This window comes from Sabethes cyaneus, chromosome 2 (assembly GCF_943734655.1).
Source record: "Sabethes cyaneus chromosome 2, idSabCyanKW18_F2, whole genome shotgun sequence".
In the NCBI taxonomy this organism is placed as follows: Eukaryota; Metazoa; Arthropoda; class Insecta; order Diptera; family Culicidae; genus Sabethes; species Sabethes cyaneus.
In genome coordinates this window covers 76,483,565-76,507,098 of record NC_071354.1, presented here as the reverse complement: position 1 = coordinate 76,507,098, position 23,534 = coordinate 76,483,565, and the positions used below count along the sequence as shown (strand labels likewise).

At 41.2% G+C, this 23,534-nt stretch overlaps 3 protein-coding genes across 3 annotated transcripts; 2 read left to right on the top strand and 1 right to left on the bottom strand.

Moving 5' to 3' along the window:
- Positions 1 to 6,457: 6,457 nt before the first annotated feature.
- On the bottom strand, positions 6,458 to 7,477 carry LOC128735600 (uncharacterized). The gene has a single exon (XM_053830083.1). It carries the CDS (start codon positions 7,475 to 7,477, stop codon positions 6,458 to 6,460), a length of 1,020 nt encoding a protein of 339 aa, XP_053686058.1.
- Positions 7,478 to 7,701: 224 nt separating this feature from the next.
- Positions 7,702 to 8,682, top strand: LOC128735599 (uncharacterized). The gene has a single exon (XM_053830082.1). The coding sequence runs from the start codon at positions 7,702 to 7,704 to the stop codon at positions 8,680 to 8,682; it is 981 nt and encodes a 326-aa protein (XP_053686057.1).
- Positions 8,683 to 8,693: 11 nt separating this feature from the next.
- On the top strand, positions 8,694 to 9,326 carry LOC128735598 (uncharacterized). Its single transcript, XM_053830081.1, has one exon. It carries the CDS (start codon positions 8,694 to 8,696, stop codon positions 9,324 to 9,326), a length of 633 nt encoding a protein of 210 aa, XP_053686056.1.
- The last annotated feature ends 14,208 nt before the right edge of the window (positions 9,327 to 23,534 follow it).

Below are 23,534 nucleotides of genomic sequence, written 5' to 3'. Positions count from 1 at the left end.
TTATTCTATCTTATTTGATAGCCCGTCGTTTCCTGAATCTAGTAGTTCTTTTTTTATTTCAATTAAGTCAATATTCGATGAAAAAATTAATAAAAATCAAAACTAGAATGATTTGCTGTTTGACAGATATCAACCAAGCCGATTGATTGATTTGATGTCAGAAGTTCTCTCCCTCTCTTCTATCTCTCTGATAGAGCTCTTCATTTTAACCGAGCTTTTAAAGCTCTCATATGAAACCTGTATCGTTCGATGACCATAGTGTATCTATTCACTATGTTGTCTAAGGCGAGCTAAAAAGAAAAGTGGTTTACTTATAAGCTATCGTCTTATTCCATTTTTTTTTTCAAATATAAAAAAAATGTTTTTTCATTACTTCCATTAGTCAAATTCGGAAAAGTCTTCATGTAGCGATTGAATGGCATCATATCTTGTCAGAATATGCGGAAATGTACCACTAAAATACCCAATTGTTCGAATACAGTAATCCCCCCAATAAGGACGCTAATAGGGACCGCGTTAATGGAAACCGTGTTAATGGAGTCTATGTAGCATATGGGAATTGACTTAATTGGTTCCAACACGGAATAACTCGTGATTCTGACCATATAGACGGTTGGTGTCTTTGACAAAGTTGTTCAGTACATCAACGGGTTTTCAGTAGATTATAGTATTGCGGAATTGTCTCACTACGTGGCGCTAGCGTATGCGTAATATTTTTGTTTAGGCTGTATCTCGCACTGCAGGCTATCTAGAAAGTTGCGGCCTTCGGGAAGGTTGCTCAAATGACTGCCACCTTCAAGATGGCATGGAAAAAATCGCAGAACTGACTCACTACGTGGCGCTAGTGTATATGTAATCCTCTTATGCAGCCTGTATCTCACGCTGCTGACTATCTAGCAAGTTGCGGTCTTCGAGAAGGTTATTCATATGACTGAGACCTTCAAGAAGGATGGACAATATTGCAGAATTATCTCACTACGTGGCGCTAGCATATATGTAACATTCTTGTATAGGCTGTATCTTGCGCTGTTGACTGTCTGGAAAGTTGCGGTCTTCGAGAAGGTTATTCATATGACTGCCACCTTCAAGGTGGTATGGAAAATATTGCAGAATTGTCTCACTACGTGGCGCTAGTGTATATGTAACATTCTTATACAGGCTGTATCTTGCGATGATGACTATCTGGAAAGTTGTGGTTTTCGGGAAGGTTATTCATATGACTGCCACCTTAAAGATGGTATGGAAAATATTGCAGAATTGTCTCACTACGTGGCGCTAGTGTACATTTAATCCGCTTAGGCAGGCTGTATCTCGCGCTGCTAGCTATCTAGTAAGTTGTGGCCTTCGAGAAAGTTATTGCAGAATTGTCTCACTACGTGGCGCTAGTGTATATGTAATCTTCTTGTGAAGGCTTTATATTGCGCTGCAGTGAATACAAAATATCTGTTAAAACCATGCAACCAATTCACATTCTAATAATAAGTTTAATAAAGCTTATACAAATTTGTAAAAAAGTTTATGCCCTACTAGCACAGTTGTTATAAACTAGTTGTGGTAACCGATTAATGACTGATTTCAGTCACAAATAGGTTGCAGCAACCAGAAGTGACAAAAGTGTGCTACTTGCGTGTCCTGGTCTGGAAATGTTTTTGAGGAGGGGGGCAAGAAAAAGATAATAACATCAGACCTTCAATAGCTAAACAAAAAAGGAAAAAACCAGTCTTTATTTTTCCATATATTAAAAATTAAATACAAAAATTTTGTACAGTACTTAAATTTTTGTTCAAACCTAACAAACCAAAATTTTTCGACTCATCCTGGTAAGCATCCTGGTAGAAATGAACCAGTTTGATAATAGTGGTTCAACGGTAACCACGAAATAGTATCGTGATCTAATCATCTTTTGAAAATGGCAGTTTAGGTCCCTACAACTTTTTTTCATGGAACGCATCTGCTCACCGACGTGCCCAGAGGTGGGGCTCCACAATTGCAAATCAATGCTGTCCTTTATGTTTATGCTATTATGTTCAGCATGCGTGTTTTTAGAAGAAACTCGTATATCCCCCACAGTCCTCGCAAAAATAATCCATCGGGTTAGTCTACCATCTATCCGTAAATGCTACTTCCTAAATGGCTAGAAAAATCCCAGCGTCATTTGAATAATCTTCTCGAAGACCGCAATTTGGTATACAGTCAGCAGCGCGTGATACAGCCTGCTTAAGAAGATTACATATATGCTAGCGCCCACTACGTGGCGCGGTAATTCCGTAATATTTTCCATCGCTTCTTGAAGGTCTCAGTCATACGAATAACCCTCTCGAAGACCGCAGCTTGCTATATAGTCAGCAGCGCGTGATACAGCCTGCGTAAGAAGATTACATATATGCTAGCGCTACGTAGTGAGGCAATTCTGCACTTTTTTCCATCCCTTAAAGGTATCAGTCATATGGATAACCTTCTCGAAGACCGCAGCTTGCTATATAGTTAGCAGCGCGAGATACAGCCTCCATAAAAAGATTGCAAATATGCCAGCGCCACATAGTGAGGCAATTCTGCAATATTTTCTATCCCTTCTTGAAGGTCGCAGTCATGAATAACCTTCCCGAAGACCGCAGCTTGCTATATAGTCAGCAGCGCGAGATACAGCCTGCTTAAGAAGATTACATATATGCTAGCGCCACGTAGTGAGGCAATTCTGTAATATTTTTCATACCATCTTAAAGGTTGCAATTTTATGAATAACCTTCCCGAAGACCGCAACTTTCCAGACAATCAGCAGCGCAAGATACAGCCTGCTTAAGAAGATAACATATATGCCAGCGCCACGTAGTGAGACAATTCTGCAATATTTTTCATCCCTTCTTGAAGGTCGCAGTCATATGAATAACCTTCTCGAAGACCGCAACTTGCTAGATAGTCAGCAGCGTGTGATGCAGCCTGCATAAGAGGATTACATATACACTAGCGCCACGTATTGAGTCAGTTCTGCGATTTTTTCCATGCCATCTTGAAGGTGGCAGCCATTTGAGCAACCTTCCCGAAGGCCGCAACTTTCTAGATAGCCTGCAGCGTGAGATACAGCCTATACAAAAATATTACATATACGCTAGCGCCACGTTGTGAGACATTTCCGCAATACTAAAATCCAATGAAAACCCGTTGATGTACTGAACAACTTTGTCGAAGACACCAACCGTCTAATAGGTCAGGATCACGAGTTATTCCATGTTGGAACCAATTAGGTCAATTCCCATATGCTACGTAGACTCCAATAAGGACGTTCGACCGCGTTAATGGAATCACTCGAGACCGTCCTTAATGGAAACGTCCTTATTCGAAACCGCGTTATTCGGGGGACTGCTGTATCATCATAACTCCAACTTGCAACATTAACAACAACAGTTACTTGGATGTAACTTCGAGAAAGGCGATCATCGAACGTGTTGAACAAATCAAGATGCCTAAGCAGCTTTGCTCGCCATCTTGTTCGTCTTCCTTTGGTAGTGATACATTTCCAAACCTCTTGGCGGCAGCACTGACTCCGACGCCGAGAGCACCTACCGGTCCGCTGGCTTTACAGAAACTGTTAACTATGCCAAGCACTAGGCCCTGTTTTATTCGAACAAAGTATGTCTTCGAAGGCCGGCCTTTTTTTCGTGGTTCGTCATTTCTACCTTTCGTAGTTACCACCTCTTCAGTCGCTTGTTACTGAGAAAATAAAATTACGTGCGCCCATGAACCAGCAGCAGTGATTTTGCAGATGAAATTTTGGATTTAGCCGCAACGCCAGATTATGCAATGACGAGAAGATCTTCCACAGCTAACTGTCCGTACCGATGGAGAAATGAACAAACTTTTCTTCGGAGCTACTAAAGGTCTGCCTAACAATCAAGTTGTTGTATTGCCCAAGAAAAGTGAGACAATTGTAACAATTGTATCAATTACCAGAAACCGTCCTTTTAAGGATGAAAACATGCTTATACGAAGATATAAAAGATGGTTGTTCTTCGCTGATCACTATTAAGTTTATTGGGCCAGCAATTAATTATTAAAACAAAATATTGGGTTTAGTTGTAATGAGTTTTCCTGAGCATTTGCTGCGGTGAATTAGTGTTTAATTTCGTGTTAACTTGATTTTAATTGCTATCACTTGCTTGCGGCAGACACTTTTCCAATGTGATAATTATTGAAATTAAAGTAACTGCGGCACCGCGTGTGTTGCCGTTGGTGGTTCATCACAATAAGACACACACGGGTGATTGAGTGGTGGCTAATCAACTCTCTGCCGCTGCCCAAAACATGATATCAAGATCGTCATCGGGAATTTCAATGCTCAGCCCTACGAGCACGGTTGTTACAAAGTCGTTGTGGTAACAAAAATATGACTAATTTTAATCGCAATCCGGTTATTTCAACCAAATGGACCTAAAGTATGCTACTCGGGAGGTCGGTCAAGGAAAGGAACACAATCCAATGATTGGAGGGCTCAGCTCCCACCAGCAGACCAACAAAATGGGCATAAGGCTTATCGACTTTGCCGTCTCCACGAACATGGCCGTACATGCTACCTTCTTACAGCACAAACTCTTACACAAGTACACCTGGAGGTCACCGAATCAGACAGAATCATAGATCGACCACGTTTTGATCGACTGTAGGCACTTCACAGACATTTTCGACAGCAGACCCTATCAAAGTACTAACGTTGACTCAGACCCCTACCTTGTGATGGTTAAAATGCCTCCAAAGCTCTCCGTTGTGAGCAACATTCGATTTCACGTGGCGGAAGCTGCCACACGTCGCCGCAAACTACCCGCACACACCCGAAGCTGGACGAAACTCCTCTCGAGGTCTGTTGGAACACCTTCGAAACAGCTATTACCAGTGTAGAGAAGAGCTTCATCAGGCATGTGGTACGAAATCAGCGGAGCAAACGGTTTGAAGAATAACGTAGGAGGGAGATGGATGAGGAGAACACTGCGCGGGCGGCCAAAATGCGTAGTGCCTCACGTCAAAATGTGGAAAGACACAAACAGAAGAAGATGCAGCGGAACTATATCTTCCAGGAAAAAAGTACTACCTGGAAGAGCAGGACCCAGATAGAACCAACTCGTATATCAATGTACGAAAATTATCGTAAATATCTCCTAACAAATTCGAAATCGTAACTTAAGCTGGAGCTGGAAAATAGGACCAAGTTGATTTTCTATCGTATACAATGATAATAACTGATATACATACGATTTTCAGCACAAAATCGTATAGTAGTACGGAGTGACTCGCGCTTAATCGGATATTATCGTATATAAATACTTATATACAGTAGAGATTTGTATAACGCGGATTTGTAGAACGCGGATTTCTATAGCGCGGGTACCACGATATTTCTATAACGCGGTTTTCCGCGTATAACAAATACACGTAGCATATGGATATTGAGTTAATTGGGGCTAAACTCGAATTTTGAGCGATTTTGAACAGATACGACCGTGGTGTCTTTTAAGAAGTTGTAGAGCATATAACAGTTGACTCTCTAAGTGATTTACGAAAACCACAAAGTTACGGGTTGGCCTGCTGGAGGTTCCGGAATATCCGTTGAAATTTTCGTATTGGTAAAGTTGGTTAAAATTGGTAAAATCTTTTTGAAGTAACTAAGGTCGGGTAATTGGTAAAAAAAGTAATAAATAAGTGTCCTTAGGGAGCCGTAAGGTGGTCCTCCGGAAAATTCAGAATATATCGTGAATATTTTGAGTGTAATTTGACTATAGTCTAGTCTACTAGTCTACTAGAAATATATTTCGACTATTTGTGACTCAATTTGGGCATTGGATGGTTCACCGGGAGAAAATTCAAAGCTTACCTGAAATTGGTCACAGGAAATGCAAATGTTTTTAATTTGTTACAGTTCAAAATGAAATGGAATATCAGCAATCCTCAACTAAATATCGACATGGCCGCCAAAACGTTCACTGGAAAATTAGGATTTGCCGTTAAAGTGTGCAATAAGTGAAAATTCATGTTGAAGTCCGCGCTACAATTTGAAAAAGCTTTGAAATAAAACATTTCGGATTCAGAAACAGAAATGATGCAAATACTGCAAATGTTCACTGACAAATAAACGAGGTTATTTCGCAAGTTTGTTGAAATTACCAATTTCGCTAGTGTAATTTGATAGATGTGGTACAGTAAACTGAACTACCGGTAACATTTACTGTACTTACAAATCTTATAGCAAATATATCAACTTTTGTATAAGCTCTCCACCAGGTATTGTGCTCAATATATATATTGATTTTATGTGCAACGTAAGAACACTAAATAACGCGATTACTAGACACAACACTTATGGTTCTTACAAAAAAACATAAATACCTTATCCGCTAACCGGTTTCGGGTATGATGCTACCCATCATCAGAGCGGTGGTCGACTGGATACAAAGTAGTAATCTGCTGTTTACTACAGTTTCAACTTCGTCAGTTGAAAGAGCGGTGAGGTGATGAGAGCGTCATCCTCATTCATCAGGGGACGGTCCTCCGTACAGATGTACATCGACTCCCACGCAGTCAAATAAGAAGACTTTCTCACGTTTTTGAGCAGCTTTGCGTTTCCCCGATTGATATTGTGTTTGGAGCAGATTGAGTGCATGGCTACACTGGAGTCGTTGGGCCGTTCATTCTCCACTGCCTTTCTATGTTCTTTTAGGCGAATTTTGAATTTCCTCCGCGTTTGCCCGATGTACACCGCTGGGCAATCCTGGCACGGAATTTCATAAATTCCTGAGCGTTCGTCGGGCGGAACCTTGTCCTTTTGATTATTCAAAAGTTCCTGTAAGGCATTGCCGCTTTTGTGGACCACATGGAAACCATGCCGCTTAAGTACCTTTCTAATGTGGTTTGTTACTTTCGGGTAGAACGGTAGGCTGATTCTTTGTACTTCTTCTCTTTCAGGCTGTAGTGTAGTGGTATCATGGCGCTGTTTTTTGCGGAGATGTTTGCGGATTATTTTATCCACAAACTTTTTGTCGTACCCGTTTAATTCAGCAGCTTTCTGGATCCTTTCCCTTTCCGCTACAAAATCTTCCTGCTCCATGGGGATGTTGACTAGACGGTGCGCCATAGAATGAAAAGCTGCTTGTTTTTGGGCCCCGAAGTGATTCGAGTCCGTAGTAATGTAACGATCGGTAGACGTTGGTTTTCGAAAAATGCTGAACTTCAGGGTATTGTCTTCTTTCCTGGTAATCAGCAGGTCCAAAAACGGTAGTTTTCCCTCTACTTCCTGTTCCACCGTAAATTTGATCTTTTCGTGCTGTGAGTTCAGCCAACTCAGTGTTTGTGGCACGTAGCGTTCCTTCACTATGGCGTAAATGTCGTCTACGTATCGCTTCCATACGCGTGGGAAAAGTTTTTCACTTTGTAGCTTTTCTTCAAAGTCGCTCATAAACAATTCCACCAAGAGGGGCGATATTTTACTACCCATGCTGAGGCCATGGATTTGCTTGTAGTATTTACCTCTGAATACAAAATAATTTTGATTCATGCATTGCTTTGCGACAGAAACATAGGCCTCTATATGATTGTGCGGTGCCCGGCTGCGCTCCAAATGGTATCGAAGACTTTGTAAAGCATCTGGTACTGGCACGCTTGGGAATAGGGAGCTGACATCAAACGACACCAAAATTTCTCCCGAATGCCGTAGTGATCATGGACAAGGAGAATTACGATGCGCGCGTTCTTGATATGATTGGTTCAGGCCCGTATGAAGAGTGCAAATTTAAAAACGGTAAACCAAAAGATCCCCTCAATAGTATGATTGAGGAAGCGAATTGTACACGTCAAGAAGTGACCCGCTTGATGGGAGAAGACAATCTAAATCGCAAGTTCCTAGTGCCAAACCCGAGAGTAGCTTCACTGTACTGTTTACCTAAATTACACAAAAACCCACTAACTATGCGACCAATTTCTTCGAATATTTGTACACCAACAGAAAAAATGGCAGCTTGGCTAGTCGAAGAAATGAAGAAATACCCGGTTTTACACGGTAAGAGCGTGAAAAATTCAATAGAACTCACGAGTCAACTAGAGAATGTTGAAGTAAAAAGGGGAGAAATTTTGGTGTCGTTTGATGTCAGCTCCCTATTCCCAAGCGTGCCAGTACCAGATGCTTTACAAAGTCTTCGATACCATTTGGAGCGCAGCCGGGCACCGCACAATCATATAGAGGCCTATGTTTCTGTCGCAAAGCAATGCATGAATCAAAATTATTTTGTATTCAGAGGTAAATACTACAAGCAAATCCATGGCCTCAGCATGGGTAGTAAAATATCGCCCCTCTTGGCGGAATTGTTTATGAGCGACTTTGAAGAAAAGCTACAAAGTGAAAAACTTTTCCCACGCGTATGGAAGCGATACGTAGACGACATTTACGCCATAGTGAAGGAACGCTACGTGCCACAAACACTGAGTTGGCTGAACTCACAGCACGAAAAGATCAAATTTACGGTGGAACAGGAAGTAGAGGGAAAACTACCGTTTTTGGACCTGCTGATTACCAGGAAAAAAGACAATACCCTGAAGTTCAGCATTTTTCGAAAACCAACGTCTACCGATCGTTACATTACTACGGACTCGAATCACTTCGGGGCCCAAAAACAAGCAGCTTTCATTCTATGGCGCACCGTCTAGTCAACATCCCCATGGAGCAGGAAGATTTTGTAGCGGAAAGGGAAAGGATCCAGAAAGCTGCTGAATTAAACGGGTACGACAAAAAGTTTGTGGATAAAATAATCCGCAAACATCTCCGCAAAAAACAGCGCCATGATACCACTACACTACAGCCTGAAAGAGAAGAAGTACAAAGAATCAGCCTACCGTTCTACCCGAAAGTAACAAACCACATTAGAAAGGTACTTAAGCGGCATGGTTTCCATGTGGTCCACAAAAGCGGCAATGCCTTACAGGAACTTTTGAATAATCAAAAGGACAAGGTTCCGCCCGACGAACGCTCAGGAATTTATGAAATTCCGTGCCAGGATTGCCCAGCGGTGTACATCGGGCAAACGCGGAGGAAATTCAAAATTCGCCTAAAAGAACATAGAAAGGCAGTGGAGAATGAACGGCCCAACGACTCCAGTGTAGCCATGCACTCAATCTGCTCCAAACACAATATCAATTGGGGAAACGCAAAGCTGCTCAAAAACGTGAGAAAGTCTTCTCATTCGACTGCGTGGGAGTCGATGTACATCTGTACGGAGGACCGTCCCCTGATGAATGAGGATGACGCTCTCATCACCTCACCGCTCTTTCAACTGACGAAGTTGAAACTGTAGTAAACAGCAGATTACTACTTTGTATCCAGTCGACCACCGCTCTGATGATGGGTAGCATCATACCCGAAACCGGTTAGCGGATAAGGTATTTATGTTTTTTGTAAGAACCATAAGTGTTGTGTCTAGTAATCGCGGTATTGTGCTCTTTTGGAAAAATTTTAACAGAAATCGAACCATCGTAGTTAGCCGTGGCCATTCCGTAATCCGCGTTGACGGTATCTAATATTTTTTATGGGTTTTGCCTGAGAAAAAGTGAGAGAAAAGTATTATTGCTTTTGTTTTCACCTTTTCCTGGGCAATTCAGAATGGAGCTTCTTGTAAGAGCGAACAGGTTTCGAAAATTTTGTTGCTTTCGTCAACGCAATAAGCGGTTCGATGCCCTTGATCATCAATTTTAATCATTTTTCGGATTTTTCGATGCATTTCATAGTGGCCAGGTTGAGTCCCAAACCGCTGAATTTATATTCCTATTTCACATTGTTCAATTCGAGGTTGAATGAACATAATTCCGAACTCATAGAACAATTTTCGCTCGTTGAGCACTTTTACGGATGTTCCGGATTTGGTCCGGATCCGGATGGCTTCTCAATAGCACGGATTGTTTACTTTACTTATATTACGCCAAATAATAAGCCATAGGGACTTTGAAAAGAATTTTGAAGCTATGAGAAGACTTCACAGAAATGAAAATTTAGCGGATGTTTCGGAAGCTCTGTAAGACCAAGAGGAGATTTTTTCTGTCTCACCAAGCACCTGTAAGACGGAAAAATATATACTTGACACCTTTCCCAAAGAAACCATGGTCGTGTTGATTCAAAATTTCGTAAAATTCGGGTATAGCCCCAATTAACTCAATTTCCATATGCTACGTGTACTTGTATAACGCGGTTCATATAACGCGGTCCCAATTACCCGCGTTATACAAATATCGACTGTAGTCGTAACGCTCAAAATTATTCGTAATCACGTATATCGCCTCCAAAATAGTACGGATATGCCAATTTTGCGCATCAAATACGATTTATTAGCATGTATATCTGTACGTAATGCTGATTTTTATCGTTTTTATGCATATGAAAATGCTATCTGGGTCGACTATGCGGAGTTCGAGAAGCTGCATCGTTCTCAGGAAATGCGAAGATGCGAAATGGTAAGATGGGGTTATCTCCCCGATCTACAAGAAGGGCGACAAGTTGGACTGTGAGAACCGTTCTCAATAGAACCGCCTAGAAGTCTCCCAAGTCCTCTCCCAAGTCCTTTTACGGCGTCTATTGTGAACAGAGTTGTGGGAACTTATCAAACTGCGGCAGATCCTCCAAAAGGACCGTAAATGCAGAGTTTTCACATACCATTTGTTCGTTGACTTCAGGGTATAAAATGGGAAAGGCAAATGAGGAGCGTCCAATATAGCTCTAACCATCCCAAGCACCTACCTATCGCCTCCACGTGGCCATACCTGGTAATGCTCTATTGAGTAGTCAAGCTAGGGGGTGCGATGCTGGGTGGTCCCCGGCTGCCTAATCTCAAAACCGCGGCTTTGGGCAGACGGTGGAGCCAAACGGCCGTGCTAATAGGTAAGCCTAATATGAGTTATTTTAATTATTTTTTTCGTTTTAGCTTATGACACACCTCCTGCTATAAAGTGAAAACTTTGGCCAAAATGAGTTTTAGTACTGCACATGGATACCAGAAGAAAAAATTAAATTAATTACTGGAAGCACTTATGGAAACTCAATGGACGCAACTCTATTCCATTTGAAGGACTGCCGGTGAGATTGTTCTACTTTTGCCCATGTATACCACATTTCATCTTGATATCATATGTTTACTATTAATTATCATATATGTGGAAGGCTGGATGATGGAGTGGACTGCCAACCTGAATCCTTAAGGTCTGAAGCAATTCTCAATTCTCACAAACAAATCATCACGTGGGTTGAAGTTGGTACAGCATTGATTATTACATGGAAGGATCCTAATGCTGGAAGGCGACTCTTATAACCCCGGAATGCGCACAAGTGCCTCTGCTTGTGGGTCCGCCGTGTGAAATCCATGCGTGTGAAATTCATTTGATAATCAAATTTGGATCCACTGTAATGTAGGTAGTAGGTATGTAGGTAGAATACACTGGCAAGTCCTAGAAGTGATGGTGGCTTTCCCCTACTACTACTACTACTACTACTACTACTACTACTACTACTACTACTACTACTACTACTACTACTACTACTACTACTACTACTACTACTACTACTACTACTACTACCACGTTTCAAATACGGTAGGAACAAGACGACAAGAGGCGTAGCGAGCAAGATGGTTAGACCATTTGGGGAAGATCTGGCAGAGAGTACGCGGAGTCCTAGGAATTGGAGAACGGTAGACCACAACCGAGTATCTTAGGACGGCAATAAGTAAGCGATTGGAAGGGACTGAAGAGTGTTTCCGTCGGTTTGACCGGATGATTCATTTTATTAAGTTACAGATTAGACAAAAAGATTGAAAGGAAAATTATTTAATAAACTAAAATCTTTTATAGGTATAAATGTTAATTTGCAATTACACTTTATATAAAAACACTTCATAGTCTACTAATCTTGCCAATTAATTATCAGAACAAACATATAATGGTTGATGTCCACGAGAAAACGATTACAGAATTTAACATTCAATTAGTTTAATATTTCTTTCTGAAGCACACATATTTACATATTTGTTATAATTACATATGACAAATTGTAATTTTGCAAATCTATGTGAAGTTTACGATGACGTGAAGTATTACATTAAAGTTTCAATGCGTTATTTAATGATTTTACCATCAAAATTAGGGCTAATTAATTCCAATAGCAGTTTTTTATTCATCAAGAAAGTCACATCGTATTATGATTAACCCATTATGACCCAGCGTATGATATATCATACCTCGTCTTCAAAACCTGTTTACTGCTGAATTTCAATAGTGAGCATTGTTAATATATCACTACAAGAGAGATAAGACATCAATCTGATGTGTGTGTGATATAATTTGTCAGTTTTTGTCATTTCATCTGTATTTTCAACAGTGCAAAGTTGTGACAAATAGCGGAAAAAAAGTTGAAAAAATGGCGAAAAAATTTTTGTCTCCAAAACGCATGAAAAAGTCTACATTTAGTGACGAAACATTACCTGACATGTAAATTAGTATTTATATGTAAAGTCTATCATAAAATTCGATAAGAAATCTGTAAAAAACTTTGTAATTTGTTTGTTTGAAATTGAGCCTATAGAATATTTAACCTGCGATATTTTGGCCTTGAAAGCATTCCAAATGACGATTTTGCGTTTCCCGACACATTCGAGCCATAATATAATAGATTACAGAGTTTCACTTCATTTGGTCCAAATTTAGGTATACCCGGGTCATAATGGGTTAAACACATTAGAAGCCAGTTTACATACCACCATCTGTCTAGACACCATTCTAGGTGGCTCTAGCAACTCTATTTCTATTTTCACCGTCGTTTCTGCTGCAAATAAGAGCTCATAAATATTGCCACCTACACAGTTGATTGGACATGACAGATTACACATGGGAGATTTAAAATATCTCCATATTCACCAGAAACCGCATTCAAATGTCAAATAATGTGTCAATTTATTCTTTTCCTCATATATTTTAATTTTCGTTTCACACCTCGTCTCCTTCTGCTTCTTCTGCATTGCGATGGCAAACTTTTCACCAACTCTGCCAGCAACCGCATACATGTTGCAGCAGATCTCAAATCAGGACCTGCACACACAGCTCTTCCCCCTATCGTTCGTTTGCTTGCGGTCGACCGGTTGCAGGTATTTTCTGCACCTCTGCTAGTGCCTGGTTGACCACAAGAGTCTGGTCGCGTCCCGTGGAGAACGCACTCCAGTGCAGTCAATTCTTTCCAACCGAGAGAGTGCTGATTTCGTTGAGGTTTTTATATAAAATCAAACCCATAGCTTCGGGCTGTTAGAGTGTTCTCTCGGAAAGGAAAAAATTAAGCAGACAAATAAGTGACACGGAAGAATTTAAAACTTGCACCGAAAATTCATCGGAACCCCGCTCGGTCCTATCCTGTAACTGCTCCTGGGGGGAGCGCATGCCGAGATTCCTGAAAAAAAAACTTCTGCACTCTGTGGTCATTGCTGCAGCAAGAGCAAGTCGGCCGTTACGAAAAGTGCAATCCTGCTGGCGGGGACGGGGTTTTTGGTTTTTATTGCTACCATATATTCTGCCATTAGGAAACCATTCTGTCACGAATAGTGCGATACTGATCTAGGGATGGATAATTTATGGATTTATGGAGTTCGACACAAAAAAATGATTGCTTTCCTTTGCTCAGCAGCAGCCTGCAATCAGCTAGAGGTTGTATGCACATTTTAGATTTTATGGTGCTACTTTTTGAGCAAATGAACGATTTATACCGGGAGGGTAGTAAAACCGCTCGCGCAGTATTGATCAAGTGACAATTAGGACGTTCGGTTGTGTGTTCTACTGAACATTATGGATCGCACAAAGGGTGCAATGGAAGATTGCTCGAAACATGGAAATAATGGCGCGCGTTTGCAAAAGCACGTGGCGCAAAATTATGGTTTGTAAAACATATACCAATTACAATTTAGGTATTGCGAGTATACACTTATGCAACTCATGAGCATGAGCATATTATTGCATTAGAAATTAGTCACATTACTTATGATAATACTGGGTGGTTAACCACGGATATCAAAAAATGAGGTAAGCTAGTGTCGTCAATAATAGCTCAATAGCTCGTGAATAGCAGCTAAAAGTTATTCTAGTTCTGAAGATATTCCAAAACCATTTATTTTGTACGATAAAACTATGATACCCAGGTAATCGATAAGCATTACCAATGCCATTCAAATACAAGACAATAACTATTTAAGTCACCATTAATGCTGCTTAAAAACTACTTTGGGAAAATAAACAACTAATTTACTGCTAACCAGAAGTTGGAGAATTCGCAAATCTATACCAATAAAAATGGATGTTTGTCTGTCTGTCTGTTCGTAGGTTCCTTATAAAATCGAAAGCTACTGAACCGATTTGGTGCCAGGGAAGGTTATTATGATGGTTAGCGATCCCTCACCCCACTAAGAGGGGGGGCTCCCATACAAATCTATACCTATAAAAATGGATTTCTGTCTGTCTGCCCGTATGTTCCTTATAGAATCGAAAACTACTGAACCGATCGCACAGTGGTCCAAACAGCGAAAGTACCAAACCTGTCTCTCGATTATACGAGAAAACAAATTGCGTATCTCACTTTTAAGGGAATTAATCACCCAAAGATTTCTCTCACAAGAAGGGGCTTGTTATAGCAAGAAATATTCCTAAAGACACTACATGCGAAAAACTTCACGTTTTGGCGCAATATCACACGATCACGTATTTCGCTGTTTGGACCACTGTGGATCGGCGTGAAAATTAGCATATAGGGGTTTTTGTGGTCAGGGAAGGTTCTTATGATGGTTAGAGACCCCTCCCCCCACCAAGAGGGGGGCTCCCATACAAATGAAACACAAATTTCTGTATAACTCGAGAACTAATCAAGCAAATGGAACAAAATTTAGCATGTGGGTGTTTTTGGAGACAAGAATTTTTTCTATGGTAAATTGAGATCCCTCCCCTCTTTAGAAGGGGAATTATGACCCCTTTCCCCTTTAAGAGGGGGGGGGGGCTTCCATACAAATGAAATACAAATTTCCTCATAACTCGAGAACTAATCAAGCAAATGGAACCAAACTTGGCATGTCAAGGTTTTTGGAGACAAGAATTTTTTCTATAGTAAATTAGGACCCCTCCCCACTTTAGAACGGGAGCTCCTATACAAATGAAATACAGATTTCCTCATAACTCGAGAATATAAAAGCTCAAATTCTCCGAAACTTTAGAATATAACACATATTAATGTTCTACAGAAACATTGATTTTAGCAAGATAAACAACTTTCTAGAACACAATGAACAAGTAAAAGTTGACCAGAATAAGTCAGGGTTTGAAAACTGTTTTAAAAGGTTTGTCCACGAATAACGCTTCATGATGATTTTCATGGAGAGATACAAGTATGGTGTCTTTGACAAAGTTGTTTGTATTAATATTTACTACAACTTTGCCGAAAGTACCAAACCTGTATCTCGAATATACGAGAAAACAAATTTCGTATCTCACTTTTAAGGGAATCAATTACCCAAAGAAGGGGCTTGTTATAGCAAGAAATATTCCTAAAGACACTACATGCGAAAAACTTTACGTTTCGGAGCAAAATCACACGATCACGTATTTCGCTGTTTAGACCACTGTGCATCGGCGTGAAAATTTGCATATAGGGGTTTTTAGGGTCAGGGATGGTTCTTATGATGGTTAGAGACCCCTACCCCCCATAAGAGGGGGGGCTCCCATACATATGAAACACAAATTTCTGTATAACTCGAGAACTACTCAAGCAAATGGAACAAAATTTGACATGTGGGTGGTTTTGGAGACAAGAATTTTTTCTAATGAGATCCCTCCCCTCTTTAGAAGGGGAATTATGACCCCTCTACCCTTTAAGAGGGGGGGGGGGGCTTCCATACAAACGAAATACAAATTTCCTCATAACTCGAGAACTAATCAAGCATATGGAACCAAACTTGGCATGTGGGTGTTTTGGAGGCATGAATTTTTTCTATGATGAATTAGGACCCCTTACCTTTTCAGGATGGGGGGGGGGGGCGCTCCCATGCAAATGAAATACAAGTTTCCTCATAACTCCAAAACTAATCAAGCAAATGGAACCAAATTCAGCATGTGGGTGTTTTTGTAGGCAAATTTGTTTTCTATGGTGAACTGAGACCCCTCCCCTCGTTAGGAGGGGAATTATGACTCCTCTCCCCTGTAAGAGGAGGTACTTCCATACAAAATGAAATACAAATTTCCTTATAACTCGAGAACTAATCAAGCAAACGGAACCAAATTTGGCATGTGGGGGGTTTTGTAGGCAGGAATTTTTTTTATGATGGTTTGAGACCCCTCACCCCTGTAGTAGGGGGATAAGGACTCTCTCCCCAGAAACTTGCAAAACTCGAGATTGTGACAAAGGTCATCCGAGATTCACGATTTATGTACAACATAGTTTAATCTGTGGCAATACGAAGTTTGTCGGGTCAGCTAGTTGAATATGTACACCAATCATCGGCAAGCAACTTTAGCACGAGTATTGGCCAAAATGAAAGGTTCAATTCATCGCATCGAATGAGCCCCATACATTCACGCTTCATAGCATCGCTGAATATACAATTATCGCATCTAACACAAAAGTGCGAAATCAAACGTTTTGTTGCTTCAAAACCCGTTAACACTACTTTAAACTATTCTCTATTCGCGCTAATACTATTTAGGACACTTTCTGGCATTCTCGACCCTATTAGCACAGTTGTTACGAACCAGTTGTGGCAACCGAAATGTGACTTATTTCAGTCATATCTGAGTTGCCGCAACAAGAATAGACAAAAGTGTGCAGCTTGGGGGGTATGTTATATCCATTAAACCGGCCGCGTTCAAAGTTCAATATTCAATTTTTGAACAAACTTGCGATGTTCATGATTTACTCGTGATAAAGTCAAATGCCGATAAAAATGCATCATCGGCAATAGAAGCGAATAGTGTATGTTCATGAGGGACGTTCATCGATTCAAATGCTCATTTTTTCGTGAATTCTCCAGCCACTACTGCTAGCCCTCTTGTAATGCTGTCAATGATAATTTACTGCATGACCGACTAGAAGAATTTGAATAGAATTTGGGATGCCGATTTAATGCTGTTAGACAGTTAAAAGGCTAATAAACAGCAACGCGCAGTATAAAATGCCAGATATGCTCATAACCGGCTGATTTACTGCTTATGATAAGGCTTATTGGTTACCTGGGTATAATATGTAGCTATGTTTTCCAAGTAATTTTTCAGTTAGTATTCATTTATTGATCATCATTTAGTTTTGAGTTTTATGTGGCATTTTGGAATAAAATAATTTGGTATTCAACCAGTGTTCAAATACTGGCTGAGCTTCTTTGTGAAATTTCCTAGAACAGCACACATTGGTTCAATATATCCCATCTTAAACTTCATATAGATGTCAAATCAAATACCAATTCCGAGGAACTCATCCTGCTATAAATACATCAGAATCAACACTGGTGGCACCTCATCGGTGTCATCTTTTGGCAAGTTTTCGATTTCAATCGCCTTCGGTCGTTTAGCTCGAGCAAATATCGGTCCGTTCCGTATACTGCCAAGTGCCCCGAGGGAAGTAATCATTCATACGGAAGGTAAATGAAATAATAAAGCATCTCTTCCAGCGAATGAATACACTCCAGACACTTTCCGACTGCTTTTTCTCACCCTTGCGGGCATCTTCTCACACTTTTCGTTTCCTCTGCTACTGAAGTGAAGGATGAGTTCGCCTTGGGAGACTTTGTTGTTTCCACCGACCATCGTCGCAATGATGATCCACCCCATCTATCTATCCATCTTCAGCAGGGAGTAGCAAAAAAAAACTCCATTCGATCGATCCAAGAGTTGGCCAATAAATGGGTATTGAAAAGTGTTTTCTTTCAATATGTCTACCGCACTCATCTTTTGTTGACGGGTTTTTATGTGTTTATATATTTCTAAAAAAAGCAAAACCTGGCAACTAAGATAACTACTGGAATTCGTTCCTTTGTGGGCGAATGATTTAGCTTCTGTGCTACTGAGGCTGCAAGCTTTATTCACTTCGGACAGCAAGTGCTGCTGTCGAGATGATGCCGATTGCCTCTTCCTAATCAATCATCTCCGCTGACAGTTCTCCGGTAGTATAGTGTGGCTGCACAGCAACCAGCAACTTGTCCGAACTCGAGATAAACCGACCCGACGCAGGCTTAGAGACCAACCGTGGAAACGTCAAAAAAAGTTTGCAATATTATTCCGAATTTATGAGGGAGACAACTCATTTCAGTCACATTTTCTCGGAAGAGTCACTGCGGAGAAGTTCTTCCATTTTGAACTCATTAAAGTATAATTAAACGATGTGCTTAGATATGATGCATTATTATTCTCAAAACACACCATTTGTTCTGAAAGTAAAAACTTTTGGTAAACTGGCATTAATAGTTTTTGCATTGCAAAACTTTTTACTAATAAAGCAACCATTTGTTTCACTTCAGTAGTCACAAACGAGGTTTTCGCCTACCGAAGCATATCGAACATTACAAAATTAACGTCGGTTCGATTGGTTGCTGCTGGCCCGGCAGTTAACAGTCCAAAACAATGTCGCTGCTGGCAGGTGGAAATCCATTGACACAGAAACCCGAATAACCTTGCCCAGACTGGCAATATTTGCCGGCCTCCCACTATCTTTCCAGTGCAGAGCACGGTTCCTAATAGAGTTGTTTTTCACTAAAAAGTTCAAAACAGAGGACAGCAACAGCGGTGGTCACAGAACTGCAACCGAATTTCACACCGATGACCTTCGAACGCCTTTGGAGGCTGCTGTACGCTTCAGCGCCCGTTTGTTGAACATTGTCTGCCTACCGGAGAATCCGATCCGTAATGGGTTTCAACTAATTTCACGGATTCGATGTTTTCGCTTGAAAATAAAGAATGGAGAGAAAAAAATCCTGCCGAAGCAAGTGTCCAAGTGTGATTTTAATATCGAAGCTGACCTTCCACCGTACGGCCAAAAGTTTCGACTTCCAGATTGCAACACACATCAATAACCAATGTTGATAGCAGAACTAGTACCTAATGGTAGTGGTGGTAATAACAGATCAGCATGCAGACGTCCAGATTCAGAAGGATTTCTACGAAGACCTTCATCCCGAGTTGAAAATTAAAACTAATCCGAGCAATTTCTCGGCTCAGCCAACTAGCTCGTAAATGACTTCTGGCTTCCCCGTGGTCAATGTTTATGAGTTTATTTGTTTATTATCGCATTCAGAAGGTCTCCTCCGGATTTCGGGATTCCTCCTTCCACACCTACCACTTATCCGGCATCGGATTGTCGAACTTTCGTAGTTTATAAATATTTTATGTCGATGGCATGGCTAAGCCCTGGCAAAGGATAGCAAACAAGAGATTGGAGGATGACAAATCCCGGCTCGAAGGAGGTATAGCGAGCGATAAGCAGATTAACCAGCCAAAACCAATAAGTTGAAATGCGACAGGACCTGTTAAAAGCGAGCATCCGACCGGGGCAGGTAGCGCGTGGTGTGGATTGTCTGTCACAAAAAGGCGCGAATGAAACTTCGTCGGAGATCCCGGTCAATCCCTCACAAACACGAGACAAAAACAAATAAAGGAAATTGGATTAAACGCATTACCGATGCTGTACTGTTACCATGCTTAGGTGGATTTAAATGACAAAAATCGAGCGAAGGTACCTAACTTTCTTCAATCAAGAGGTGGCTAACCAAAACAGGTATCACAGAAAGGCACTGAGGTTCAATGAAGAGTGGTGAGTTTAAGGGAATTTCCAATAGCGACATAAATGGATTAACTTATTAACGGCTATTCAGATGCAGATTTTACATGTTGGTTTTTCGATTTAAAATATATACACTCAGAATGAAATACAACCTTTCTTTCATGTGTTTTTCGTTTAATGTTGTGAGCAAAATCTGTAACTGGAACGGAAATAAAATATTTATTTCGATATAATCAGCGGAATGCCGTCATGGCTTCCATGGTTGTTTCATACAGAATTTTGCCAATCTAAATACATCGTTGCAAGATTTAAAAATAAGATATAGGTATTTAAGAAAAAAATTGCAACTGATTACTTGAAAAATAATAATATTATAGGCAGTAAAGTACCGCGAAAAGTATAGCCAAAGTCGGACCATATTATATAGTTTACATCACCGCTGAAAATAAAAGAAATTTGCATTGTATCATTTCGCTATCGAGTGCTATCAGACAACTAAGAAGCTGTCAGCCAACTGGGAACTCAGGCAGTGTGGGGTTGGCTATCCTGACCCCCCTAATGGAGCGTGAGGATCCCGACCCACTAAAACTCGAGTCTCCATCCTAAATCCTCCTTGGTACTACCTTATTGATATTACTTCAGGGAGGGGCTATTGTGCTTAACGCAGCACGCATACCAGGAGTAACAATATTATTTTACTAGAATGAACCTAAAATGTTTCTTTACAGGGTTTTAGTATATAATAAACCTTTTCAGAAAAACGTAATCCCAAAATATTCTATCGGTGAAAAGTTGAAAAAATCGTGTTTAAAGGTTTTTCCATGAAATAGGTAAGCAAAACTCGTACATTGTTCGGACGACCAAATAGTTTAAATTTACCTCTAGTGTCTCTCAGCCTCTGAATTCGTGAAAATGGTATAAGAAAGATTTGTAGATAAAAAAATTTCCTATAATTTTTCCGAACATGATATTGTTCTATCTCCAATATACACGTCACCATGCAAGAGAGACCTATAGCGCGTGTAACATGGTAACTAATTTCTGAGCCTTCATCTTTTCCTTACATTGAAAAAAGCACAAATCTAAATTTTGATGAATTTCTTCGTGAAGTTCTATACAAATGCTTACAAGACTTCTTGACTTTAAGTTTTTCGTAATTTTTTAATATAAAAATCTTCGAAGAAAAACATATTTTGCGTAAGTATGGGAATATTGGGATTTAAAACCTCATAGATTTCTATGCACATGCACTTTCAATACAATTCGCCGGTAACTTCACGTATCAAAACTGCTGCAATCTTTTGCAGAATGTTTCAAAGTTGTTTCAAATTTGAGAATTTAGTCATTAGGGTGAACCTTTTGGTATTAGGGTGTTTCGAAAAGCCGTCACGTGTTTTTTGTTAGAGACGTTTTAACCACTCGCGGTTATTTGTTTTAGAACATCTCGTAGAAAATGTTAAATTTGTGCTTTTTTGAAGCACAGGAAGAAATGAAGGAATAGATGAAGGTTAAGAAACTGGTTTCCATATTATATGCACTGGAGGTCTCGCTTCCCTGGTGCCGTGTATATTGGAGATAGAACAATATCATGTTTGGGAAAATTATAGGAAATTTTATTATCTACAAATATTTCTTACACCATTTCGATGAATTCAGAGGCTGAGAGACACTGGAAGTAAATTTATACTATTTGGTCGCCCGAACAACACACAAGTCTTGCTTATGTCACGGCAAAAAACTTTAAACATGATTTTTTCAATTTTTCACCGATAGAATATTTTGGGATAATGTTTTTCTGAAAGGGTATATCATATACTAAATTCCTGAAGAAACATTTTGGGTTCATTCTAGTCACATAATATTGTATTCCTGGTACGCGTGCGCAGCCTCTTAGATAACTACTGGACTATGGTAGTTAGGCTGTTTACTCGCCGTTGATCGGCTCTCCAGCGGGTTTGCAGATCAAGTACAATCTGGGTAGCAGCCGCATTGACGGCTCCCCAGACGTCCGAGCTAGAACACATCCTTTGGACTAAGTTATCCGGAGTAGTACCCTGTCCGCTCACTGTCATCACGTTGCTCCTCGCGCCCACGAAACGAGGGCATATGAAGGAAGCATGTTCTGCAATTTATTCTAAATCCACGCATTCGGGATATGCGGACTTGTACAGATACCGTCTAAAACAACAATGCCCTGACAGAATTTGGGTCAGGTGGAAGTGGACTTCCCCGTGGCGTCTGTTGACCCGCTCGGATACTTCCGGGATAAGTCGATGTGTCCACCGGCCTTTTGTAGAGTAACCATTCCCGCTGCCATGTGGTCATCGAGATCGCTCTTGTGGTACTCCGTATGCCTCTAGTTCCACGTTAGTTGAAGCCCTCTACGTCCTCGCTAATGATGATGCCAATATGTATCATACCCGCTAAGACGTAGATTGCGTCATGTGAAACTGTGCGATACGCACTCGCCACTCTCAAGCACATGAGACGATAGGTGCTTTCCAGCTTAGCTAGATAGCTTTTGGTTCTTAACGCCGCTGACCACACCGGCCCGCCAAACCTGAGTATGGTCTGGTCCACGTTGGCTAATAGCCTTCGCTTGCTGCCATATACCGCAGAGCTATAAGACATCATACGAGACAATGCCGAAATAGCTGTGGAAGCCTTCTTGCAGGCTTAGTCGACGTGACTCCCGAACTTGAGCTTGTCGTCGACCATGACTCCCAGGAGTTTTAAGGGCCGCGTTAACGATATAGTGCAGTCTCCGACGCTGATCTTTGCTTGCTGCATCGACTTGCGGTTGTTCACCACGATTACCTCCGTTTTATGATGCGATTGCTCCAGTTTCCTGGAGCGCATCCAATCTTCAATAATGCTTATAGAGTGGACAGTCGTCAACTCAATCAGGCAGGGAGGCCGACCTTCCTACGCTATGATCTGAGATACTGGAACGTCGGCCGTGGGAAGACGCGACGGCCTACGGCCACAGCCTTGACTCGTGGCGCGAAAAGAAGCCCTGATCTGCTAGCGATTGCTCTGCGGGCGCCATCACGCCCTTGGTCTTTGCTATTACAACCCTGTAGGCATCACCCCACGGGTTCGCATTGGCACTAGCACATAATCTTTCAAAGCAGGTTGGCTTACTAGCTTTTATCCCACTATTAAGCGCTGCGCGTGCAGCAACAAGAGCTACTAGACATTCTGCCCTGTCTTCGTCCGAACGAGCTCTTTGCATAATTCCTCCTCGCACGAAAGCGCGCTGCGCGGAGTTCCGCAATTTCAACCGTCCACCAGTAAACCGGTGACCTCCGATGCCTAGGTCGGCCTAGCATGGTGGCGTCACTCGCTCGCGACAGTACGTCAACCAAATGATCACCGTTCGGATCGGGCATACCGCGATCACCGGCATACGGCATAGCACTCTCTTCGGATCGCTCCCACAAACACTTCGGCATCGAAGTATGATGTCTTCTATGCACGGGTGGTTGGAGTACCGGCTCTACCCGCCACCTGCCGCCTCGTTATCTGCCCGACACCATAGCGAACCGCCTTTTTTTTTTTTAGCGAGTAGGAAAATCTGTTATCAGACACCTGAGAAGACAGCTCAGGGAGTGGGGTTTGGTATCCCGTGAAGATCGTGAAGATCCAGACCCACTAAAACCCTACTCGAGTCTCCAGCCTCAATCCCCCCTGGAACCACCTTATCGGTATTACTTCAGGGAGGGGCTATTGT